General features: G+C 38.5%; 1 protein-coding gene across 1 annotated transcript in view; it reads right to left on the reverse strand.

Annotated features, from left to right (window-relative positions):
• ARHGEF38 (Rho guanine nucleotide exchange factor 38) overlaps positions 1-27,378 on the reverse strand; it is a 127,783-nt gene that overhangs the window by 66,208 nt on the left and 34,197 nt on the right. Inside the window, exon 2 of the mRNA XM_032254861.1 lies at positions 27,056-27,243. Within this exon, the coding sequence (XP_032110752.1) occupies positions 27,056-27,243 (188 nt within the window). The remainder of the gene's footprint in view (positions 1-27,055; positions 27,244-27,378) is intronic.

Consider the following 27,378-nt stretch of genomic DNA (forward strand, 5'->3'; position numbering starts at 1 on the left):
AATCTAAAACCTGAAATTGTAAAATAACTGGAAGAAAACACAGGCAAAAAACTCCCTAACATTGGTCTGGGAAATTATTTCTTGGATATAACCCCAAAGCACAGGAAACTAAAGCAAAAATAGACAAATGGGTTTACAACAAACTTAAAAGCTTCTGCACAGCAAAGAAAACAATAATCAGAGTTGAGAGACAACCTGTGGAATGACAGAATACATTTGCAAACCATACATCCGATAAGGGGTGTTAATATGCAAAATATAGAAGGAACTCAAACAAATCAAAAGTAATAAAACAGACAATCCCATTTAAAAATGAGCAAAACTAATGGATACTAGGTTTAATACCTGAGTGATGAAATAATGTGTACCACAACACCCCCCCCATGACACATGTTTACCTGCACATTCTGCACACGTACCCGTGAACTTAAAAGTTAAAAAAAAAGTTTTAAATAAAATGAAAGTTAAAAAAAAGAAAGAAGGAAGATATAGGGTGACTGTAGTTAATAATAATTTATTGTTATGTTTCAAAGTAGCTAGAAGATTTAGAATGTCCCAACTCAAACAAAATTATAAATGTTCTGAAACCCATACTTGAAAATATTTTAAAAAGGAATGAAAGATTTTTGAAGTGATCAATATCCCAATAAGATTTGATCATTACACATTGTATGCTTGTATCAAAATATTACATGTACCCTGCATATATGTACAAGTATTATGGATTCATAAAAATTAAAAATAAGTAAATTAAAATAAATTAAATTACAAAAAATGGGCAAAGGATCTAAATGGATGTTTCTCAAAAGAAGACATAAAAATGGCCAATAGGTATTTAATGCTCAATATCACTATCATCACAGAAATCCAAATTAAAATCACAATGAGCTACCACCACACACTTAGAATGACTATTATTAAAAAGATAAAGGAAAACAAGTGTTGGTGAAGATTTGGAGAAAAGTGAACTCTTGCATACTTTTGGTAGGAATGTAAATTAGTACAGCCATTATGGAAAATAGTATGGAGTTTACTCAACAAATTAAAAAGGTTACAGCTAAAAGACAGCTGTCTAGATAGTGGGCCCTCATCAGGCACCGAATCTGTTGGCATCTTAATGTGGGACTTCCCAGCTTCCAGAACTGTGAGAAATAAATTCCTGTTGCCTATGTCACTCAGTTTATGGCATTTTTTAAATAGAAGCCCAACTGGACTAACATAGTATGTAAGTTTTTATCTTCAACAATCATCTTTGTGGAAAACTTGTCTGTGAAAAAGTCACAAAGAGGAAAGCTAACCCTGGCAAAGTCTTGTTAGCCCTTGGATTTAGCCTTGCTTAAAGCAAGAAATCCTTATTCCATAAGGCGGCACACTGTCTTTTTTATTTAAGCTAGTTTGAACTTTATTTCTGTTACCTATGACCCAAAGAAGACTAATACACTTTTAATTGTAGTCAAAATGTTACTTTCTCTAGGAAATATTTCCTGTTCTTTGGTTAGAACTAACCTCTCCTTCTCCCACACTTCCATGACTCTTGCTTTGTATTACTCACTGCTTATATGGGAGTCCATTATATTTATCAGAAATATTTATTAATTTATCTCTCTCTATGACAAACCTGTGAGTTCCTCTAAGACATTTGTCTTTGTGGGTACTCTACTATGTCTAAAACAGTTCTGGATAGGTGCATAGTTACCCAGTAAAAGTTTAAAAATTTGAACTGAATTGAATCCCTGCAATACAAATGATCTATTTATTCTTGTTGGAACCAAAAACAAATATTCTTTGTAATCACTTCAGTAGGCTCTGAATAACAAGCATGCAAAGATCAAAAGTGGCTTAAAGGAAAAAAACTAATTTAGTTGTTCAAAACTATTACATGGATATTTTATAATTTTCTACTCAATTTTTTCTGGAAAGGCACACTGTCGTGCTTAGCTTGGCCATTAGTATAACTGGCTGATTTACTGACAGAAACCAATCTTCCCCTAGTTTATAGCTGGGACATTCCTGTTTATAGGCTTCCGTTTAATGAACACTGGGTGAATCAGGCTAAACTCCATCACTGGGAGGAGAAGCCAAACATTCTTAGGTGTCCTGCAGACCCCTAACCACTAACATCTCTAAAAGTAAGTCTAGGGAAAAATGTTGTTTGAAAAAACAAATTAAGCTATTATTATAAAAGTAGTTCTTGTCATTGTAGAAAACTAAGGATGAGTGGATAAAAGAAAGTAAAAGAAAGAATATACAATCACCTGTAATTCTACCACACAGAAATAGCCACTGATGATATTTTCAGGTATGTTTTTTTCAGATTATTCTTCTCTGTGTGTCTGTGTGTCCATCCATACAAAAAATTATATACTTCAAATAGAGCTAATTTTTTTTTTACCTTAACAACATAACATGAACATCTTTTCCATTTTTAAGGTCAACATTATGTGAAAATACTGTAGTGTGCTTAACCATTCATAAAACTTTGAAATCTACATAGATCACTGTTTTCATAATTATAATCAACTTTCTTAGCTAAAGACTTGTTCAAACTCATGATTATCACTGAGCTAAAGTTATTAACTTTTTTAAAGGATTTTAAAAAGTATTAACAAATAAACATTGTTTTTATCTTCTGACAACCAATGGATTTAAAACTGTCGATTGGATACCCCGTCCTGACCTCAATTTGGAACTATATTTCTGTGCTCCTAATTTGATGATCAAAATCACACAACTTAAAAGTTCCCTGTATTATGTGCATGACATATATATTTAATACAACAATTGAAGAAGAAGGAAGAAAATAAATAGCACTGCTTTTAAAGGCCGTGGTGATTGCCACCAACCAAATCATCCTCTGGAAATTGTTTCTAGAAAAGTCTTCAGTGTTTGGATTTGGTGTAGTTTGGCAGTAAATCTAGATTCAAATAGGGCCCAATCCTGTGCTCTCTGAACTTACTATAGTAATTACATTAGAACTAATATAGGGCAAATTATCCTTGGTCATCAACTGATTTGGTCTAATAGAACCTTGATGCCATCTACTCCTATAGGGCATTTCCACATACAACATTTTAGTGAGTCCTGGATGCATCCTCTAAATTAGATTGATCCATTATTAATGCTGAAGCCATCAAAACCCAATGATATTGTGACTGTAGTAAATATGGTGGAAGAAAGCTGCCATGCTTTACAAAATATTTGAGAAGTGGAGACCCAATGGGGACATGCTGAGAGGAAAAAGTAGGTTTTGTTTTATTTTTTAGTGAGGAAGTTGAGAAGAGTGCTTGTGAGACAGAAATTGCAGCAAGTGGTAAAAAAGATGTTGGCAGAAAGCCATAGCCACCACTGGGCTAGGATAATTACCTAATTACTATGGCATTTACTGAGACAGTTGGCTTCTAGATTACAAAGCTTTTCAGGGCAAACTAACCATTATTTCATCAGGTTTCTCAAAACTGCTGATTTGTATGTGTGAAATTTCCTGCTGTGAAACTAGATTTGAGACTGGCTAATTCAACCAAACTATGAGTTGAATCAATATCAAAGCTTTATAGAAAGTCTTTTAACTAATCTTACAGATAATTGTCTAAGTTACCTGATAATTGTCAGGAAACATTCCAGGCCAGAAGTTATTAATGTGGACAGACCTACATTAGGACAGAGACATTAGTCCCTTTGCAGAAAGAAGAGCAGGGAGTCTGGAGCAGAAATCTCAACATGTATGTGAGGAAGGGCAGAGGCAACAGTCAAAGCCAGACAAAGAGGCTGTAGTCCAACTTGAGAAGTCCCTGAGTTAAGAAGTCCAACAGCCCTGGAACTTAAAATAAAAATAAAAAATAAAAACAAGTCCAACAGAAAATTTGTTTTGACTAGTAATAGAAAAGCAAGGTGCTTGTATTGATATCCTTGGGTAAAAGTTAGGTGGTTAACTAAAGTTCTCTGCTTTTGATTCTCTCCCCTGCCTTGACACAAAGACTGGCAGAAAAGTTTCTCAGCAAAGGTTTTAGGTGGCCTTGCCATCCTTTTCCTACTTTAAAGTTTATAGGAAATGTTCCCAGGACAAACCATCCTTCTAAATATTGGACTTTTGAATTGGAGGGCTAGGATATTTTGTAATTTTTTTCAGAAACTCTTTAACAAGCATAGACTAAATACTATGATTTATATTGTTGAAATAAAGAGAAAGTAATTTGGAAACTATTTGGAACAATCACTGAGATTATAAGAAAAATTCACAATTTTTAATGCACCCATGCCAGTCAAAAAATTATAATTAAAGTCTTGTGGCTGGGCATGATGAATGGGATAAACATTTTTATGCTTTGATCACTTGAGTAGTCACTGTGTGAGTGTGTGTGTGAATGTGTGTACATACATGTTCATGTTTTCTTCTTCCTAATGTAGGTCTGTCCACATTAATAACTTCTGGCCTGGAATGTTTCCTGACAATTATCAGGTAACTCAGACAATTATCTGTAAGATTAGTTAAAAGACTTTCTATAAAGCTGTGATATTGATTCAACTCATAGTTTGGTTGAATTAGCCAGTCTCAAATCTAGTTTCAAACTGAGAGCTTATAATACTCATAACTTTTTCAACAAACATCCATGTACTTCAGGCCTAATATCTGAAAGAAACTAGTGATATCACGGATGACTGAGCATAACACCCATTTTTTTTCTGATTTAATGACATAATTGCAAAGTTCTGATCTTCAATAATACAACAAAACCTAGAACTCACTGAAAATAATTTGAAAAATGAGGAAATGCTTTTGCAAAAGAAAGGAAAATAAAAATTTGCTAGAGAATAAATGAAAGGAAAAAAGTAGGGTAAAACAGAGGGTACAAAAAGATGTGGGGGGCAGGTGTGTGACAGTAGACTTGAGTAGTAACATAGGAATTAGGGACAAAACTGGTACAACATAGAACAAATATCCATGAAGTCCATCTGTGTTGTAAATTCTGATGTTTCTAGGATTTGATCACTTGGCCACTGTGATTCCCACACTTTTTCACTTGCGGAATCTCACTTGTTTTAGCACTCTGATCATCATATCTAAGTTAAGCATTACTGCTTAAATTTCCAATGATTTCCCTTCCCCAAATACATGAAGTCAGTTCTTCTGGCATTGGGCTCTCCATGGCCTTGCCTCTGCATCTCTTTTCTGCTTTGCCTCCTGCAGCGTGGCAATCCAGAAGCTGTTTGATTTCATGGCACACACTATGCTAGTCCATATCATGTTTTCTTATTATCCATTTCGTGTTTCTTATATTAATATGATATGGACTAGCATAGTGTGTGATTAAGTGTGTGCCATTTAATCACAGTGACCAAGTGATTAAATCCTGAAATCCCATGAAAATAGTAAACATACAATAGAAGGGAAACAATAAATAATAGTTCCTGCCTAAATTTCAATTGTCGCATCAATTTCTTAGCTATCAGATACCAAAGTGAGTGTGAGATGGTTTGCCATATGCAGAACTTGCAAAGGAAAGTTCGGTGAACTGTTTAAAATCACCTATGTTGACCTCATGACTGAGAAACCTAAAGGAGGCTGTGGCAGCAGGAAAGTGATGGATACATTGGGGTGAATCTGCACTCCCACAGTTCTTGGGGGTCGGGGATACATGAATGCTTCCTATGGACCAGCTGTGGACCCTGTGAGGTAGGGGAGCTAGTATAAACATATCTATGACTCTGCCTACAAGGATGAAGGGCAGAATATAGAGGTACACTTTGGATGACTCAGGGCTCAGGAAAGAGTTACAAATCACTGACTGGAATGTATGCAACTGGATTGAGTGGCTTTCAAGAGAGACTCCCCAACACCACCACCATGGGAATATCCTGCAAACGGCCAGGAAGTGCCTGTAAGAGTGCCACACTATTATATCTGGAAAATCCAAAGAACTTAAAGCTAGTCTATGATGGTACCAGTTCAAGTACACCTTTCCCCTCCCTTACTTCTCCTCACCCATTCCCCTTGAGGGTCAGGAGCTGGATGGTGAGCTGGTGTCAAGGAGGAGCCACATTCCAGCTGTGTGACTTTGGATGAGTTAGCCTCTTTGTTCCTTGGTTTTCTCATTAGTCAAATAGGAACACTTAAACCTGCTTCATAAGTTGATGTGAGGATTATATTAATTAATATAAACAAGTTGCTTACAATAGTGCTTGGCTCCTAATAAGCACTCAGTATATTGTAGCTATTATTGTTACCTATAGGAAAACTGTGGAATGAATTTTGACCAAACTGCTAGCTGCTAAAGGCAGTCCCCAAACTAGAAGAGTGTTTCAGATGTTCATTGATCTGTGAAATGATGAGCCTGCCAGAGTTCTCCTCTGGAGGCAGGGCAGGATCTTTGCACTGCTAAGTGGACTGATGCTCCCCAAAGCATTATGCTACAGTACGAATCCCAAGAAACGTAGACAATAAACAGGGAGCAGGAGTGAGTGTCGATTTTAGGAAGCAGAGCCAGTCCTAGAAACATTTTAAAATTGATAATAATTCTTCACTTGTCTTTGAGCAACTACCTTTGTCAAAAACCCAAGGTTCTCAAACCAGTGTTAAGTCACGTGAGTTCCAGAAGATTCTCAAAACTCAGCCGAGTTTGAATTTTGCTGGGCATGCCCAGAAGGATGCAAACAAGTGTGAGCCCTGGAGTTGGCACAGGTCTTTGGGTTCACTGTCTATTAGCTGCACCACTAAATTCCAGGCTCCAGAGCTTAGGGTTAATGCAGGTTCTCTCCTCTATCACCCCTAACTCTCATCTTGATAGCTTAGCTACACTATCTCCAACATTCAATTAGCCTGTTCTTAGTCACTTTGTAAAACTCTATCAGGCCCCTGTTTCTGCCTCTGAAAAAGCTTCTAAACTCATTTTTATTTCCTATTTCCCCAAATCAGCTTACCTAATAACTTCAGATTAGTCTTCCTAAATCATGTTTAAATGGGTTTACAACACAGTTATAAATTCCCCTGTTTTTAAACATTTGTTTCTTCCCAGTTGACTGCAGAAAAGACCTCAAATTCCTCGGTCTGACAGTTTGTCTGGATAAGACCTATCTTGTTTTAGTCCAGTTATTTTTATAACAACCATCTTTTTCAATCAAGAGGAATTAACTCATTTTTAAACTTACCCTATGCTAGCTCACCAGCTCACCTACTCTTGCTCCTGTGGTTCTCCACTGTTGGGCTGCTCTCCTCACCCTGCCTCCGCCTAACCAATGTTTACTCAGCACAAATTCCATCCCTTCTCTAGGACTTCCTGGATCACTTGCCCATCCTGAAGTTGTTCATCCACTCATTTTTCTTCAGTCTATAAATATTTAATGCTGCTCACATATAAAACACTGTATTAGATGCTGGGGATATAGCAGTGAACAAATGAGATAAAAATTCATGATTCATAAAGTAGAAAAGTAAACAAGGTAAGTGAAGAAAGCACATTGTATTAAATATAGGGTAAAATAGTATAGGGATAACATAAAAACAGGGAAAGGAAGACAGGGAATTTTGGGGAGGCTGCAGCACTGCCAATGCCTTATGTGTATCTCCTTGATTCTGAGTATTCTTGGACATGTCAGGGGGCCTTCTGGTAAGCATCTCTGATTTTCTACCTAAAGGCTTTTTCTGACCACTGATGCCTGCTCTGCCTACACACAGACAAGGCTAGTAGTGCCAGGAATTAAACTCCCAGGAGCATCCCATAGCCAATATCTAACAGTAATTGAGGAGGATAAATATTCCCCCCATGGGACAATATATTCTGTACACCCTCCCCAAGCTCCCAATGGGAAATGAGCCCCATTTGGCCACAGAGGTAACACACTCATTAATGTACCTATCCTATATTGTCTTCCTTCTCTGTTTCATTTCCCCATTCCCCTACTGCTTTTCTAGGGTATCATCTCCTGAATCAATACCTTCTAAAATCCTTTTATCAGGATGTGCTTCTAAGGAATCCAGTCTAAGACAGATTGAGGTGGTGAGGAAGGCTTTACTGAGTAGCCTTGAAGGACATGAAGGAGGAAACTATGAAGTTATTTTGGGGAAAAGCATTCAAGGCAAAGAAAATAGCAAGAACAAAGAGCTTGAAACAGTAGTGATCATGTTTGTTAGAGGAAGTGAAAAGAGGCCAGAAGGTAGAAATAGATGACATCAGTGAGGATGAGGGACCAGCCCCTGTAGGATCTTGTAAGTCACCATGAGTATATTAGGTTTTAATCAGAGTGAGAGGGGAAGCCATTGGAGGGCTTTGAGTAGAAGAATGACATAAATTATCTCATATTTTAGAAGGATCACTCTGGCTGCTTGGTTGAAAGAAGGGTAGAGGAAGAGAGACAGGTCATAAGACAGTTGTAAAGAGGATGGATCCAAGATGGCCAATTAGGAGCAGCTCAGGATTGCAGCTCCCAGCGAAAGTGCAGAGGATGAGTGGACGCTGCATTTCCAGATGGATTTTTATTGCTCACAGACCAGGAGATTCCCAGGCGGAGGAGCCCCACGGTCGCCAGCAAGGCCGTTTTGGCCAGCACAGCTGTTTCCGCCAGAGTGGCTGTTTTGGCCAGCGCCCCTGCGCAGCGGTACTCCATACAGAATACACAGGTCTGGGCACTGTTTTAGCTGGTGATTGGAGCTCAGAGAAGACAGAGTTGCTCATTCAACTGACAGAAAAGGGGACTGAAACAGGGAGCCAGGCAAGGAGATTTCAGGGCAAAAAAGCGCCACAAATCTCAGCTTGGCTGTTTCAGCCAGCACAGTGGGTTGCCACATGGGAAATCACACAGATCCTGGCGCCTTTTTAACAGGCGACTGGAACACCTGGGAGTTAAAAAAAACAATGCTCTGAGGCAGGGAGCTAGGTGATGAGGCTCGGCTGGTCCCACACCCACAAAAAAACAGCAATCTGAAACGCTCTGGATTGAGAGTTTCACAGCAAGCACAGCTGAACCCGGGACAGTCCAGCTCTGTGGGGAAGGGGCGTCTGCCATTATCGAGGCAGTCCACCACTCTGGAGGTAGTCCACCATTGCTTAGGCAGCCTGCCATTGCTGAGGCAGCCCACCATTACAGAGAGAGTCTGCCATTACAGAGGTGGGCTGCCATTGCCGAGGCAGTTCTAACTACACCCGTATAAACAGGACGGCAGGGAAGTTCACAGAGCAGCTGGGCAGAGCCCACAGCAGCTCAGCAAAGCCTCTGCAGGCAGGCAGTGACTAGGCTGCCTCCTCGCTGGGCAGGGCAGAAATAAATAAAGCCTCATAAATAAAGCCCTAACTCCCTGGAACAGAACACCTGGGGAAAAAAAGGGGGTTTATGAGTTCAGCTGCAGCAGACTTAAACCTACCTGCCCAGCCACTCTGAATGAACAACGGAGCTCACAGCTCAGCACTTGAGCTCCTATAAAGGACAGACTGTCTCCTCAAGCAGCTCCCTGACCCCTGTATATCCAGAGTCACCTCATAAAGGAGAGCTCAGACCGATATCAGGCAGGTATCCTTCAGGGACAAAGATAGCAGAAGAAACTGGCAGCAAACCTTACTGTTCTGCAGCCACTGCAGGTGATCCCCAGGCAAGCAGGGCCTGGAGTGGACTTCAGCAGTCCTACAGCAGAGGGGCCTGACTGGTAGAAGGAAAATTAAGAAACAGAAAGAAATAACTTCATCATCAACAAACTGGATGTCCACTCAGAGACCCAATCTGAAAGTCAACAACTACAAAGACAACAGGTGGATAAATACACAAAGATTGGAATAAACCAGTGCAAAAAGGATGAAAACACCCAAAATCAGAACACCACTCTTCTACAAGGGATCACAAGTCCTCACCAGCAAGGGAACAAGGCTGGATGGAGAATGAATGTGATGAATTGACAGAATCATGCTTCAGAAGGTGGGTAATAAGAAACATATGTGAGCTAAAATAACATGTTCTAACCCAATGCAAAGAAACTAAGAACATTGAAAAAAGAGGTGATGAAATGCTAATGAGAATAAACAACTTAGAGGGGAATATAAATGAATTGATGGAGCTGAAAAAAGCAAAACAAGAACTTCACGAAGCATACACAAGTTTCAGCAGCCAAATTGACCAAGCGGAAGAAAGGATATCAGAGGCCAAAGATCAACTCAATGAAATAAAACAAGAAGGCAATGTTAGAGAAAAAAGGATAAAAAGGAATGAAAAAAGTATCCAAGAAATATGGGACTATGTGAAAACACATAATCTACATTTCATAGGTGTACCTGAATGTGACAGAGAGAATCAATCCAAGCTGGAAAATATGCTTCAGGATATTATCCAGGAAAACTTCCCCAACCTGGCAAGGCAGGCCAATATTGAAGTCCAGGAAATACAGAGAACACCACAAAGATATTCCTCATGAAGAGCAACCCTAAGGCACATAATTGTCATATTCACCAGGGTTGAAATGAAGGAGAAAATGCTGAGTGCAGCCAGCGAGAAAGGTTGGGTTACCCACAAAGGGAAGCCTATCAGACTCACAGCAGATCTCTCAGCAGAAACCCTATAAGCCAAAAGAGAGTAGGGGCCAATATTCAACATCCTTAAAGAAAAGAACTTTCAACCCAGAATTTCATATCCAGCCAAACTAAGTTTCATAAGTGAAGGAAAAATAAAATCCTTTATGAACAAGCAAGAACTCAGAGATTTCATCACCACCAGGTCTGCTTTACAAGAGCTCTGGAAAGAGGCACTAAACATAGAAAGGAACAACCAGTACCAGCAACTCCAAAAACATACCAAATGGTAAAGAGCACAACAGAATGAAGAAACTACATCAACTAATGGAAAAAACAGCCAGCTAGCATCGAAATGGCAATATCAAATTCACACATAACAATATTAACCGTAAATGTAAATGGGATAAATGCCCCAATCAAAAGACACAGACTGGCAAATTGGATAAAAAGCCAAACCCATCGGTGTGCTGTATCCAGGAAACCCATCTCACATGCAAGGATACACAAAGGCTAAAAATAAAGGGATGGAGGAAGATTTACTAAGCAAATGGAGAGTGAAAAAAAGCAGGAGTTACAATTGTCATCTCAGATAAAATAGACTTTAAACCAACAAAGATCAAAAGAGACAAAGAAGGACATTACATAATGGTAAAAGGATCAATGCAACAAGAAGAGCTAGCAATCCTAAATATATATAAACCCAATACAGGCGCACTCAGATACATAAAGCAGGTTCTTAATGACTTACAAAGAGACTTAGACTCCCACACAATAATAGTGGGAGACTTTAACACCACATTGTCAATATTAGACAGATCAATCAGACAGAAAATTAACAAGGATATCCAGGACTTGAACTCAGACCTGGACCAAGCAAGCCTAATAGACATTTACAGAACTCTCCTCCCCAATACACAGAATATACATTCTTCTCAGCACCACATCACACCTATTCTAAAATTGACCACATAATTGGAAGTAAATCACTCCTCAGCAAATGCAAAAGAACGGAAATCATAACAGTCTCTCAGACCACAGTGCAATCAAGTTAGAACTCAGAATTCAAAAACTAACTCAGAACCACACAGCTTCATGGAAACTGAACAACTGGCTCTTGAATGTTGACTGGATCAACAATGAAATGAAAGCAGAAATAAAGATGTTCTTCAAAACCAATGAGAACGAAGACACAAGAAGACACATACCAGAATCTCTGGGACACATTTAAAGCAGTGTCTAGAGGAAAATATACAGCAATAAATGCCTACATGAGAAGAAAGGAAAGATCTAAAATTGACACCCTATATTCAAAATTGAAAAAGCTAGAGGAGAAAGACAAAAAAACCCTCAAAACCTAGCAGAAGACAAGAAATAACTAAGATCAGAGAAGAACTGAAGGAGATAGAGACATAAAAAAACCCTTCAAAAAAATCAATAAATCCAGGAGCTGGTTTTTTGAAAAGATCAACAAAATAGACAGACCACTAGCCAGATTAATAAAAAAGAAAAGAGAGAATAATCAAATAGATGCAATAAAAAATGATAAAGGGGATATCACTACAGATTCCACAGAAATACAAACCATCATCAGAGATTATTACAAACATCTCTATGCACATAAACTAGTAAACCTGGAAGAAATGGATAAATTCCTTGACCCTTGCATCCTGCCAAGCCTAAACCAGGAAGAAGCTGAAACCCTGAGTAGACCAATAACAAGGCCTGATGTTGAGGCAGCAATTAAGAGCCTGCCACCCAAAAAAAGCCCGGATCCAGACAGGTTGACAGCCGAATTCTACCAAACATATAAAGAGGAGCTGGTACCATTCCTTCTGAAACTATTCCAAACAATCCAAAAAGTGGGAATCCTTCTCAAATCATTTTATGAGACCAACATCATCCTGATACGAAACCCAGCAGAGACTCAACAAGAAAACTTCAGGCCAATATCCATGATTAACATAGATGCAAAAATCTTCAATAAAATACTGGCAAACCGATTGCAACAGCACATCAAAAAGCTTATCCACCATGATCAAGTAGGCTTCATCCCGGGGATGCAAGGCTGGTTCAACATACGCAAGTCCATAAACGTAATTCACCACATAAACAGAACCAAAGACAAAACCACATGATTATCTCACTTGATGCAGAGAAGGCCTTTGACAAAATTGAACAGCCCTTTATACTAAAAACCATCAATAAGCTAGGTATTGACAGAACGTATCTCAAAATAATAAAAGCTATTTATGACAAACCAACAGCCAATATCATACTGAATGGGCAAAAACTGGAAGTATTCCCTTTGAAATCTGGCACTAGACAAGGATGCCCTCTCTCGCCACTCCTATTCAGTATAGTATTGGAAGTTCTAGCCAGAGCAATTAGGCAAGAAAAAGAAATAAAGGGTATTCAGTTAGGAAAGGAGGAAGTCAAATTGTCTCTATTTGCAGACGACATGATTGTATATCTAGAACACTCCATCGTCTCAGCCCAAAATCTCCAGAAACTGATAAGCAATTTCAGCAAAGTCTCCGGATACAAAAACCAATGTGCAGAACTCACAAGCATTCCTATACACCAAAAACAGACTTAAAGAGAGCCACATCAAGAATGAACTGCCATTCACAATTGCTACAAAGAATAAAATACCTAGGGATACAACTAACAAAGGATGTAAAGGACCTCTTCAAGGAGAACTACAAACCACTGCTCAATGAAATAAGAGAGGACACAAACAGATGGAGAAACATTCCACGTTCATGGTTAGGAAGAATCAATATCGTGAAAAGGGCCATACTGCCCAAAGTAATTTACAGATTCAATGCTATCCCCATCAAGCTACCAATGACCTTCTTCACAGAACTGGAAAAAGCCAGCTTAAACTTCATATGGAACCAAAATAGAGCCTGCATAGCCAAGTCAATTCTAAGCAAAAAAAAAAAAAAAAAAAAACAAAGCAGGAGGCATCACACTACCAGACTTCAAAATATACTACAAGCCTACAGTAATCAAAACTACAAGCCTACAGTAATCAAAACAGCATGGTACTGGTATCACAACAGAGATATAGACCAATGGAACAGAACAGAGGCCTCAGAGGCAACACCACACATCTACCACCATCCAATCTTTGACAAACCTGACAAAAACAAGCAATGGGGAAAAGAGTCCCTATTTAATAAATGGTGTTGGGAGAACTGGATAGCCATGTGCAGAAACTGGACCCCTTCCTGACACCTTACACCAAAATTAACTCCAGATGGATTAAAGATATAAACATAAGACCTAACATCATAAACAACCTAGAAGAAAACCTAGGCAAAACCATTCAGGACATAGGCATAGGCAAGGACTTCATGATCAAAACACCAAAAGCATTGGCAACAAAAACCAAAATAGACAAATGGGACCTAATCAAACTCCACAGCTTCTGCACAGCAAAAGAAACAGTCATTAGAGTGAATGGGCAACCAACAGAATGGGAAAAAATTTTTGCAGTTTACCCATCTGATAAAGGGCTGACATCCAGGAAATACAAAGAACTAAAACAGATTTACAAGAAAAAAAAAGCCCATTCAAAAGTGGGCAAAGGACATGAACAGACACTTTGCAAAAGAAGACATACATGAGGCCAGCAAAGATATGAAAAAATGCTCATCATCACTGGTCGTTAGAGAAATGCAAATCAAAACTACATTGAGGTACCACCTCACACCAGTTAGAATGGCGATCATTAAAAAATCTGGAGAAAACAGATACTGGAGAGGATGTGGAGAAGTAGGAACACGTTTACACTGTTGGTGGGAGTGTAAAGTAGTTCAACCATTGTGGAAGACAGTGTGGCGATTCCTCAAGGACCTAGAATTAGAAATTCCATTTGACCCAGCAATCCCATTACTGAGTATATATCCAAAGGATTATAAATCATTCTACTATAAGGACACATGCACACGAACGTTCATTGCAGCACTGTTTACAATAGCAAAGACCTGGAACCAACTCAAATGCCCATCGATGATAGACTGAACAGGGAAAATGTGGCACATATACACCATGGAATACTATGCAGCCATAAAAAACAATGAGTTCATGTCCTTTGTAGGGACATGGATGAACCTGGAAACCATCATTCTCAGCAAACTGACACAAGAACAGAAAATCAAACACCACATGTTCTCACTCATAGGTGGGTGTTGAACAATGAGAACACATGGACACAGGGAGGGGAGCACTAGACACTGGGGTCTGTTGGGGGGAAACAGGGGAAGAACAGCAGGGGGTGGGGAGTTGGGGAGAGCTAGCATGGGGAGAAATGCCAGATATAGATGATGGGGAGGAAGGCAGCACATCACTCTGCCATGTGTGTACCTATGCAACAATCTTGCATGTTCTTCACATGTACCCCAAAACCTAAAATGCAATTAAAAAAAAAAGAAATGAACACTTCTTATGAGCCACTGGGAGAAAAAAAAAAAGGACAGTTGTAAAAATCCAGGTGGTTATTGATGGGTTCTTGAACCAGAGTGAAAGTAAGAGAGGAGATAAGACATGGTCTAATTCTGGATAAATTTTGAAGGCAGAACTAAAGAATTTGCTGATAGATAGATATGGAATTTAAAAGAAAGAAAAAACATTAAGGATGTCTCCAGAGATTTTGCCCAAGCAACTGGAAGGTGAAGCTGCCATTTTCTGAGCTGAGATAAACTACAAAGGGAAAAAGTTTTAAAGGGGAAATTAGGAGCTTAGTTTTGATGCCTTGTGGGCAACCAAGTAGAGATTTGAGTGGGGAACCGGAGAAACAAAGGAGGACTTCAGAGAAAATATCTAGGCTGGAGATAAAAATTTGCCAATCATCAGCTTGTAGATGGGATTTAAAGCCATGAACCACATCAGAATCGCAACAGAATAAAAGTAGACAAAAGAGAGAAGAGGAGCACAGATGGAGCCCTCCATTACTTTAGTATTTATAGATGAGGGTTAACCAGTAAAGGAGACTGAGAAGCAGCAGCGTGACAGGTAGGGGGAGAGCCAAGAGAGTGTAGAGTCCTGGAAGACAGAAGGCAGTGTTTTTGTCATAGCTGCCAACAGGTCAGGGAAGTGAGAGCCTCCTTCTGCTAATGTCTAAAGCAATTAATTGTTGCATAACTAATTAGCACATTTAATCATGACTGCCTTCTGTCATGATCACTTCTGGTGTTGCCTTGAAATAGATCTTTGATTGTTATTTGTGTTTTTATGTGTTTATGTGTCATTTTTTTGGCCACATTATAGACTTTACTAGGGCAAGACTGTGACATAAATTTCCTTGATATCCATGCAGAGCTCAGCAGCAGGCACTGCATGCAGTAGGCACTTGACAAACATTTAATCTTTTAATTTGCATATTCAACTAAAATATCACATTCTTCATGAAATATAGCTCGGTTAATCTGTTTGGAAGTGATCTGTCCCTTCTCTGAACTCCAATTGCACTTATTGTCTACACTTACCAATTATCACTTTGCATTACAAGTTATCTTCTCATAGCTATAAGAGGCCTCTAACTAGGGATTCTTAGATTTTTGGTGACACAAAAATGTGTTTCATATGTCCTTAAACACTCTAAATGGCCTAAAATTAATTAATTAATTAACTCATGTAATCATCTACCTCGCCTGTGTTTAAAGTGCCTTACATAAGTGCATATTAATAAAATAATTGTTTCTTTAATATCTGCTTCCTTTCTGGCCCAGTGTTATTCTTTGGAGTCCAGGACTTATGGCCCTGCACTGATATGCATGGCTATTTTGATCTATGCCTGAATAAAGCTGCCTCAACATTGCTGGCATTTCATTAGAGAGGTTTATGGCAATATTATAATAATCACAGACACTGAAATTTTGTTGCTTATTCTATACACACAAAAAAAGGCAAATTAAAGTTGTGGTTTATGCATCATCTCCATTCTGGGAAGTAAAGTAACGAACACAAGATCATCTTGCCCAGACTGAGGGATGACTTTCCTGGATAGTAAAACAGATCCACTTAACATATCTGTTTTTTTCAATTCTGGGCATTCCAAATCCTGCACTGAACTGGGAAATGCATTCATTTTTCTCCTCACTTGGTCCAGCAGACTCTGATTTGGACTATAGATAATGAAAATTAGAGAATGCTGAAGCTATCCTAAAATGGAGCTTAGGAGGTGCTTATAAATGTAACAACAAGGAGGACAGTTTCCATTATAAAACTATAGTACAAGGATAAAAATGAATGCCGCATTTTTTGAGTTAAGACTTTCCGAACAAGCTAAGATAAGAGATTTCCTTCCCATAAAAAGAAAATTCACATACTAGACTATTACTATATCACTTTCATACTCAACTAAATCTGAATCCAATCCGATAGCAAACTATGTGTTCCAGGTTGACAAAACAGAAATGTCCCTCCAGGGGAAAGTGGGAAAGTAAGTGTGATGACGCAGTGTCAGTACTTGAGAAACAGGCCAGTTAGATATTATGTATTAACACAGTCACTCTGTGGTTGGTAACACTGTGACTTTTATTTTTAAATTAACATTTCACATCTATAACCTCCCACAAATAGATACTGCCTTGATAAACACAGTTTCAGAAAATCAAGAAACGCTTTATTGAGTTTTTTTTCTGACTTTCTTTATAAGACTTCAAGCATCTGGCCTTCTTATGGAGGAACAGTGGTCCAGACTATACAGTATAGTAAATGCTAGGACTCCACAGAAAGGGTAAAAATCAAGTCTTTGATTAAAAAAAAAGAAAATAGAGTTCTAATCTGGTCATATAGATCACAGGATTCTTTGTTGTGATGGATATTATTCTTCATGAGAATCAGTATTTGTAAAGGACTGGAGAAGTTAAAGCAGACTTCCAGCAAGAGTATAATATTTTCAAGTCAGCACCTTAGTTCAGAAAAGCCAGTATACAGTAGAATGAGAAAGGTAGGTATATTTCTTTTGAGTCATGTCTCCCAGAATTTCAATTAAAGTTGGCAGGAATTGCTCTGGTTTTCTCAGATTTTTAATTAATGTAGTGAACAAAATCCCTGTTTTTCTCTGGTTTTCAAGACATCTTTTACTTTGGGATTGTCAGCCTGGCTTGGATCTCTGTACTCACTAAAGTCTGTGAGGTCTCATGACTGAGGAGTTTGACCTCAGGAACCACCTTACTCTGCAGTGGGAGGGACTGGATGGAAGACGAGATGGAAATGGAGAAAGGGACTTGCTTTTCCATCAGCTTGTTTTACAGTTTACACGGATTTCTGGTATTTCAAGTATAGCATGAGAAAAAGCCAGGATACACAGGAGATTGTTATACATTTTATACATTATAAAATTTCTTCTGAACAACTTAATGTTACCCTTATTCTTAAAATATAGTAGTCTCCACCTCTCTGAAATCACAATATATAAAAATTAATTGGAAAGTTTAGGAGAGTAAATAAGGTAAAGGGCCAGAGAAAAAATTTTATCCTTAAATGTAAAATTTTACATATGTATTCAAAAGGATAATTTAAAGAGAGAAAAGGAGGAAGGTAGAGAAAATAAGGGTATTATGTTTTTAGTTAAACTTCTTATTTTGAATTACTTGTAGATTCACATGCAGTTGTAAAAACATGAAACAGAGAGATCCCAGGTACCCTTTATCAAGTTTCCCCCAAGGGTAACATCTTGCAAAACAATAGAATGTATGCACTGTTTGGATGTTGTATGGTAGAACATATCATAAATAGCGTAAGGCAATTGTTTGCATATGTAATACATGTCTGTGAGAAATCAATACCTTAACTCCACTTAGTTCAGGGCAATTTCATGGAAGAGACAGAGTTTTAGAAAGTAGCCACCTTTAAGAAAGCTGTGGTCAGTGAGGCAAGATGAAATGTGTTTTCAGGCCCAGACTACAATCAGAAGATTCTGGAAGTGAACAGAGATGGGAAGAGTAGCTGGGTGATTTAAAAAGAGAGACAGAGAGAGACAAAGAAAGAGAAAGAGAGAATTCCATGGTTGCCTATTAAGCAAAAATGAAGGACTATTCTTTCTGGAAACAGTAAATATCTTTTGGTAAAGGTGACAGCTGGAGAAAACAATTTTGACAAGAGTCCTCTATGACCATTTAAAATTCATGACCAAAGATATTTGCTTATATATGGTTTCTTCTATTTTTTTTATGTAGGCAAAAATTTTAGCAACTAACTTTAAGAAGGTGCATCTATCTATCTCTCTAGGAAAACTGGCTATATTTTGATAATTACTAGATAAAATATTTCTGCCTTGGTCCTTTTATGTTGTATTTCAGTTAGCTATCATAAGGGTAATTCTGTCTTTGCTCAATGAAAATAGCAAAATTTCATTACTTTCATTGTCTGAATTCCTGTTACTGACAAGCCTGAGGAGCTGGACTGGGAGGGAAGGGTGGTGAGAGTATTCAGACAGAACTGAAGGTCATCTCAGAGAAGGCATCTAGGGAGCAACACTGAAATTTAGAGCCAAGCAAGCAGTGCACCAGGGCTGCTGCAGAGCTGCTATGCACTGTGTCATTTCTGGGAGTGCCATTTCATAGCAAGGCAGCCAGGGACTGGATACAGAGGTACAACCTAGCTTTGAGGTGTCATGACAGACAGCAGGAATGCCCAACCAGCTAGAAGGGATCAGAATAGAGGGCAGGATGTGGAACTCTGGAAGATTCCCATGGTATGTGCTGAAGCTATGGTTCCCGTTATATAGGAGAGCAATGGGCTCACTCTGGTGAAGAAGGAGCCATGGAAAACACAGCAAAGGGATATACAAGTTTCACTGAATATTTTAGCAGTAAATATAACCGAGAATGCATAGAAAATCAGTGGGACTTTGGCTATCTCTTTGTTACATACAAATTTTCATTGTATTATGGTATTTTAATAGTATTTTTATTATTATAGTACATTTATATCCCCCTCCTCCCTCTCTCCTTTCAGGGATACTTGGAGCTATACTGCACTCTCTGGGAGTTGGTGAGCCCTCCTCACACGCAGCCTTCTCTGTCGGGGTTGATAGGATGGTTAATGGTACAGCAGCTTGTTTCGGGTGAGGGGCACAAACAGGAAGCTGAATGCCCTGCGCCCTGGAATGCCTTCCCTACCTCCCTTGCTCCTTTGAAGAAGGAACTAGTTAAGAATTTTCCTTCCTGAAATCCCCTTCTTTTGTGTTCTCCTTTCCCGGGGCTTTCCTCACCCACTTTGGACCCTGAGGGAGAGATTTTGTAGGATGTCACACAGAACAATTGCTTGATATAGTCTCCACTATCCCGACATGGAAACAGCCCACTGCTAACCTAGGCGTGACTGATAACACTAGTAGTGGGCACCATTTTAAATTCAAGGATTCTGAATTCAGAGAGACCATGAACATTGTTCTCATCAAGTTTATGGTCCTTTATTTTAATAAAGTTTTAAAAATTTTCTCTTTAAATTAATATTTATTATTTATGGCTGAAAATAAAATGTGTAAATATATTGTAGTCTTCAGGGAGAAAAGTTCCATATACAGTCAGCCCTCCAAATCCTTGGGTTCCATGTCTATGGAATCAGTCATCTGCGGATCAAGAATATTAAAAAAGGCCGGGTGCGGTGTCTCGTACCTGTAATCCCAGCACTTTGAGAGGCCAAGGCAGGTGGATCACGAGGCTAGGAATTCAAGACCAGCCTGGTCAAGATGGTGAAACCCCAACCCTACTAAAAGTATGAAAATTAGCCAGGCTTGGTGGTGGGTACCCGTAATTGCAACTACTTGGGAGACTGAAGCAGGGAATTGCTTGAACCTGAAAGACAGGTTTCAGCGAGCCAAGATCACACACCGCATTCCAGCCTCAGTGACAGAGTGAAACACTGTCTCAAAAAAAAAAAAAAAAAAAAAAAAAAAAACCCGAATATTTAAAAAATGCATCTGCATTGAGCAAACTCTCTTTCTTGTCATTATTCCCTAAACAATACAGTGTAACAACTATTTACATGGCGTTTACATTGTACTAAATATCATAAATAATCTAGAGATGATTTAAATTATACAGGAGGATGCATGTAGGTTATATGCAAATGCAACCATTGCATTTTGTATCAGACACTTGAGCATGCATGTATTTTGGTATCCTTGGTGGGGTCCTGGTGCCAATGCCCTATGGATGCCAAGGGACAACTCTGTATGGTATAATTCCAATTCCAGAAAATATTTCAGTACGTTTGTATAAACAATAGGCCAAAGTAATTATTGTGCTTATTTCTAAGTGGTAAGACTACTGGTGATTATTTTCTTCTCTATATTTTTTCCTAGTGAAAATTATTTATATACTATTGCCTACAATATATCAAAATTTTAACAGAAAATTCCAATTGAACTTTTGCCAATACAAAATTATATATTTTTAAGCCATTTTTTTAGAAAACACAAAATTTCGAGCATAAGGTACATGATTAAAACAAATAATTCAAAATAAATACAACTTCCTTGTTATAGAAATAAAATATCTACGAAGTGTGCATTCAAACACATACAATTAAAATATCTTTAGAAGGGTGAAAAGATGCTGGTAATGGAGTTTGCTTCGAGTGGCTGAAGGATTCTATAGCCCCCTTGAGACCTTTGGTAGATTTGCACTATGTTCATTTTAGCAACTGAAAATAATTTTTTTTTTTTTTTTTTTTTTGGAGACAGAGTTTTTCGCTCTTGTTACCCAGGCTGGAGTGCAATGGCGCGATCTTGGCTCACTGCAACCTCCGCCTCCTGGGTTCAGGCAATTCTCCTGCCTCAGCTTCCTGAGTAGCTGGGATTACAGGCACACGCCACCATGCCCAGCTAATGTTTTGTATTTTTAGTAGAGACGGGGTTTCACCATGTTGACCAGGATGGTCTCGATCTCTTGACCTCGTGATCCACCCGCCTTGGCCTCCCAAAGTGCTGGGATTACAGGCTTGAGCCACCGCGCCCGGCCTGAAAATAATTTTTAAAAAATAAAAATGAAAATAAGTACAGTTTGAAATTCCTCAAGCTATTCATTTCAATCACTTTTTGTCCTCTCCATGGTTAGATTAGTCTACTCGAGTTTGATTTATTTTGACTTACAGCCAGAAACATAGGGTCTCTCTCACTGCCCTGTTTGGATAATAGATAACTAGAACCTGTTTTCCCACTAAATGTTTCAACACTAACCATTATGAATAACGTTTGCCTTCTTTGCAAAACCTCTCACAATGCTGCTATTAAAGAAGATGTAACTTCTGAGTTTGACCCGATTGTTGGTTTGGTGAGGGTCTGACATAGAAAAGTCTTGAAGTTAAGATTAAAGTATACAGCCTGATTGTCACAGAACAGTTGTCAGTCAAGGACTGGATCTAATCATTCATTTGTACACCGATTCATTCATATAAGTTCACTCAGGTAAGCCAGGTACTTTCCTCAGTTTTCAACTTCCTCCATCCAGTTTTCACTTACATAAAATAATTTGTTTTGTTCTGTTTTTACTGAGAGTGGACTGAGGTTGATTTTGTATAGAGAAAGGATAATGAATCCGATATTACCCAAATTCTCTCCTAGCTTAACCTGTACTTGTAAAATATTTACTGATGTTGTCCCAGGTTTAGTTAAGCATGGTTTGCAGATTGTTGCCATAGTTATCTGAAAACTGTATGTGTTAATCTACAAATTTTGACAATGATGACAGGTGGTTCGTGCTCAAAGACACTGGTAGTTAAATGTCCAGAAAGGAAGTGAAGACAGGAAAGAGCTAATGAACACTGAAAAGATGGTAAACTGAACGAACTGGCGGTGTCAACTAACTACCTCAGCACTCATATAAATGCTTATAGAGTCATATGAGTACCTGAACACTTATTTACTTAATCAAAGGTTAAAAGCTTCGAGAAGTGGGAAAAAGGCAGACCTGATCTGAGAATTCTGAGAACCTTAAGAGGAGAGAACTATTAGAATGAAATTAATACTACCTTAGTGGAGAGAACTATTAGAATGAAATTAAAGTCCACAGTAAGGAAGGCAGAGAGCAGACAGCATTGAAAGATACCTAAACAACAAGGTACTAAGTGTGAAAAATAAACAAGCTATAAGTAACACAAATAAAACAATCTAGAAAATGTGTGTTAAAATTGTGAGAATTGTAATTCACAGCATTGACAACGAAAGCTAAATGTGCCAGATAAACCACCATAAATGTTACCATAATGGAAAAGTTTTATCTGACATGGTTTAAGACACCAATTCTGAGACCTGCTTACAAGAGTTTCATAGGAAGCCAAAAGCAAGTAAAGAAAAATAACAAAAAGTAAAAACACAAACAAAAATTGGAGAACATGTATAAGAATACAGCTCAGCAATGACATTCATTTTAGTGGGGTTAGTTTGACTCACCAATGTAGCAGATTATTTAAATTGGCAACATTTTCATACTGAATAAGCTTATTCCATTTGATAAAATCTGAACTAAGAATGGAAAGGAAGCCTTTTCTTGCATATGATGTTTTGTTTGTTTGTCTGTTTGTTTCTTCCGGAGAGAGCGTCTCGCTCTGTCTCCCAGGCTGCGGTATATTGGCGTGATCATGGCTCACTGCAGCCTCAACCTCCTGGGCTCAAGTGATCCTCCCACCTCAGCCCCCTGAGTAACTTGGACTACAGAAGCAAGCCACCACACTTGGCTATTGTTTGTTAAATAGGGATGAGGTCTCCTTATGCTCCCCAGGCTGGTCTCAAACTCTTGGCCTCAAGCAATCCTCCAGTTATGCTGTTCTTTCCAAAGTACTGGGATTACAGGTGTGAGCCACTACACCTGGTCATGGTTTTAGTGTTTTTTATATTGATTATTAGCCAACCACAGGGACAAATTTTTAATAAATTGTGCTTATTTTGAAACATGTTTTAGTGACAAATGCTTTTATACCTAGTAAATATTTTGTATTTAATTTAAAAAGAGAGAGACAGTGAATATAGATAACTCCTTTAGGATCAAGGAAAAATATTTTTCGTTTGTTTGTTTGTGTTAGTTTTTGGTTTGTAAGAGAGTAGATAATGGTGCTATGAATGATTCAATAAGGAGGGTAAGCTAATTATTCAGGAAAGAGAAAGAACACAGGCAGGAATAGAACCCTTAAGTCTGAGGGGATAGAATCCACTACACCAGTAGAGAGGTCATCCTTCATTAGAAGCAGGAACCATTGCTTCTGATAAGAGGAAGAAGCTAACTCACATAGGTAAAGATGCAGTAAGTTGGTAGATTTGGTGTTGAGAGTGGGCACTTCTTATTGTTTTTAGTTTCTCTATGAAATGATGGAAAAGGGTATAAGCTGAGAGAAGAAAAAGGGATGTTTGACATGTGAAGAAAAGGGTGTGAGAGAATCTCCTAAGAAACATTACTGTGGGCCACAGTAGAAAGTGATCATGAATTTTATAAGAGATTATCTCAGCTGCACAGGTAAAGGTGTGAAGTAGATGAATAATTGAACTTCACTCAAGTAAGTTTTGAGGGAGTAAATGGGAAGAAAGAGAGAAAAAGGAATTGAGGTCATATGCAAGGAGTGATTATAATGAAGGACCCATAGAAATGAAAGCATCTTTGGGCCCTATGAACAGGGAAATGGTGGTAAGGTCCACAGCTTGGAAGTCTAGGTGCCATCAGAAGGTTGTCAGAGATGGTACCAGTGGGAGTACGCTGGGAATCAGAGCAAAGTAAGCTTGAAATTCTGACTTTGAGGGGATGAAGTTGTTGGTAATGACAGGTTCTAGGTTGTGGCACTGGCATGAGTGGCTGAATGGGATTGAGGAAAAATCACTGGATATGAAAAAGTAAAAGAATTGAGAGGCCCAAATGTTGCATGGGTTATTTTCATGAACATTGAAATCACCTAAAAACGATGTCAGAATTAGGGAGGAGGAGAGAGAGAGAGCAAGAGAGAGAATACATGCACACAGTGGGCTAGGTTCCAAATATCTCAAAGAATAAGTGTTGACAGGTAAGACTGCACCGTAAGGAAAGGTAGATAGTGACAGAGTCTGATGCCATGTACATTTAAAATCAATATTTTAGTAAATATGTAAATGAACATGTTAGCAACCATTGATATCTGCCAGAAGAGCAGATATATCAAATACATCTAGTTTATATATTTATAAAATGAAAGAAAACACCAGAAAACATTTATATACTTAGCAATGACACTAAAGAGCAAATTTGTATCATGACCATCAAATTACTTCTACTCTTACACAATAAATAAGAAATTTCCAAGTTTTCAGAAAGTACCTGGTAATTCTGGCATGGGAACTGTGGAGGATTAAATGAGAATGCTAATGAAGTGCTTGGAGCACAGCCTAACATATAGTAACTGCTTAATAAAAAGTCATGAGGCAGTCAAACTGAAGATGACTTCCTGTCAGGAAAAGGCTTTCACACCTGCTTTGCTACTCTTTTTTATACATTGTCTTAGATTAAAAAACAATTTTTGTATCAAAATCCCTTAACCTATACCGATTTTCCCGAATTTGTAGGCCAGATGGTTTTTAAAAAAATATTTCTGAGAAGAGTACTGTATTAAGAAATAGAAAATTGGCAGGGCGCGGTGGCTCACGCCTGTAATCTCAACACTTTGGGAGGCTGAGGTGGGCAGATCATGAGGTCAAGATATCGAGATCATCCTGGCCAACATGGTGAAACCCCCGTCACTACTAAGAATACAAAAAAATTAGCTGGGCGTGGTGGCGCACGCCTGTAGTCCCAGGTACTCAGGAGGCTGAGGCAGGAGAATTGCTTGAACCCAGGAGGCGGAGGTTGCGGTGAGCCGAGGTTGCGCCACTGCACTCCAGCCTGGCGCCTGGTGACGGAATGAGACTCTGTCTCAAAAAAAAAAAAAAATAGAAAATCTGCTCCTGAATGTTGTAAGTAGTTGGAGGTACAACAGGCTAGCAATGCTTTTATAATCATGGGGAACATATTAAGAAACTAGTCTTAATGAAGGTGGATATATTTGACTACTTAAACATGACAAAAACAAAATAAACACATCCTAAACAAAGTTAGAAAGCAAAAGACTTACCAGAAAAATTATTTGAAATATGTGGGATGGAAAAAGAATATCCCTAATATACAGAAAGGTCTTTTAAAGTAATAAGAAAAATATTAAACCATCATTTTTTAAAAGAGAATAAAATATGGATGTGAGTAACAGAAAGGCTAATGCATATATGAGAAGATATCAGAAGGAATCAAAAGAACATTTATAAAATCAACAATGCTCAGCATTACAGAGGATGCAGAAAAAGTGTCCTCTGAATCATTATTAATAGGAATGAATATTAAAATAATCTTGACTTTCTGTCTGGCAATTGTCTGTTTTATTCAAAATCTTAAATATGCATACGCTTTGACTTAGCAATTCAATTTCTAGGAATTTAGTCTAAGGATATAGGGAAACAAACAACCAAAACATCTCAGCCATAATAACAATAGAAAGATACTTTAAAATATCAATACTCATGAAAAGATACATGTAACAGATTTCTGGATGAAACAAGGATGTTACAAGGTACTATTTGTAGTTTTGATCACATTTATGTAAAAATATATGTGCTTGTATATGTACATGTAAGCATTCAAATATATATATAAAGGGGAATGTCTGACCATGTTAATGGCAATATTTTGACCAGGGAATTTCTGACCCTTTTTAGTTTCTAGCTTACGTTTTTCTTTATTGTTTAGATTGTGTATTTGCAACCCTAATGATGAGATTATCACTCTTTGGAGTCTTTGCCCTTGTATTCCACTTTGCCTAGACCATCTGTTACCTCCTTCCGTTCTCCACTCAATGCCCTCCATCAGAAAAGTCTTAATCTGCCACTGTACTTGAAATAGAATGACCACCTCTTTGTTTCGATATTTCTTTCTTTCTCTTTTCTTTTCTTTTTTTTTTTTTTGAGTTAGAGCCTCGTTCTGTCACCCAGGCTGGAGTGCAATGGTGTGACCTCTGCTCACTGCAACCTCCCCCTCCCAGGTTCAAGCAGTTCTTCTGCCTCAGCCTCTCAAGTAGCAGGGATTACAGGCATGCGCCACCATGCCTGGCTAACTTTGTATTTTTAGTAGAGACAGGGTTTCACCATGTTGGCCAGGCTAGTCTCGAACCCCTGACCTCAGGTGCTCCACCCACCTTGGCCTCCCAAAGTGATGGGATTACAGGTGTGAGCCACCATGCCCGGCCTTGTCCCTATATTTCATTTCTTTTCCCTGCGTTAGTTTTCTCAGCTATACTTCACACCATATAACATATCTTAACTTTATTTGCTTATTTATTTATTGTGTACTGTCTGACCCCTCCTTTTCTAGCAAGTGAACTCCACAAGAGCAGGACTATGTTTTGTACTAAACGGTAACCCCAGAGTTGAGAACAGTGCTGTTTTTGGCAGAAAGACACATCACCCCTCTGATATATCAGAGTGCTTCAATTTCATGATGCTAGTGATCCTATTTAGGATACGGGAGAAAAACAAACCAAAAAAATAAAAACCTCAAATATGCATTTACCTTTTTATTTCTCAGAGGCTGAACCACTTCCCTAACACACAGCTCCAGATCATTGAGATAGTCCTTTTCCGTCTGTATCAGCTCCTGGATGATCTTTTCCCGCTTTGCCATCATCCTCCTCATTTGATGCTCTTCCTCTGGGGTTGAGGTCTCAGCTATGAAACACTCACCCTGTGGAGCCATCTTTTCTGTTAAAAGAAAACATAGACAGGTGAGTCATTCTGCTGAGATTTCTTTTTCCTTCATCACAAACAATGCCTTCACAGGATTTTGTTAACAAAGAAAAAGGCTGAAGGTATCTTCATGATGTGTTCTTAGGAAGT

This window comes from Sapajus apella, unplaced genomic scaffold (genome assembly GCF_009761245.1).
Source record: "Sapajus apella isolate SASKATOON/1434 unplaced genomic scaffold, GSC_monkey_1.0 scaffold87, whole genome shotgun sequence".
Classification (NCBI taxonomy): Eukaryota; Metazoa; Chordata; class Mammalia; order Primates; family Cebidae; genus Sapajus; species Sapajus apella.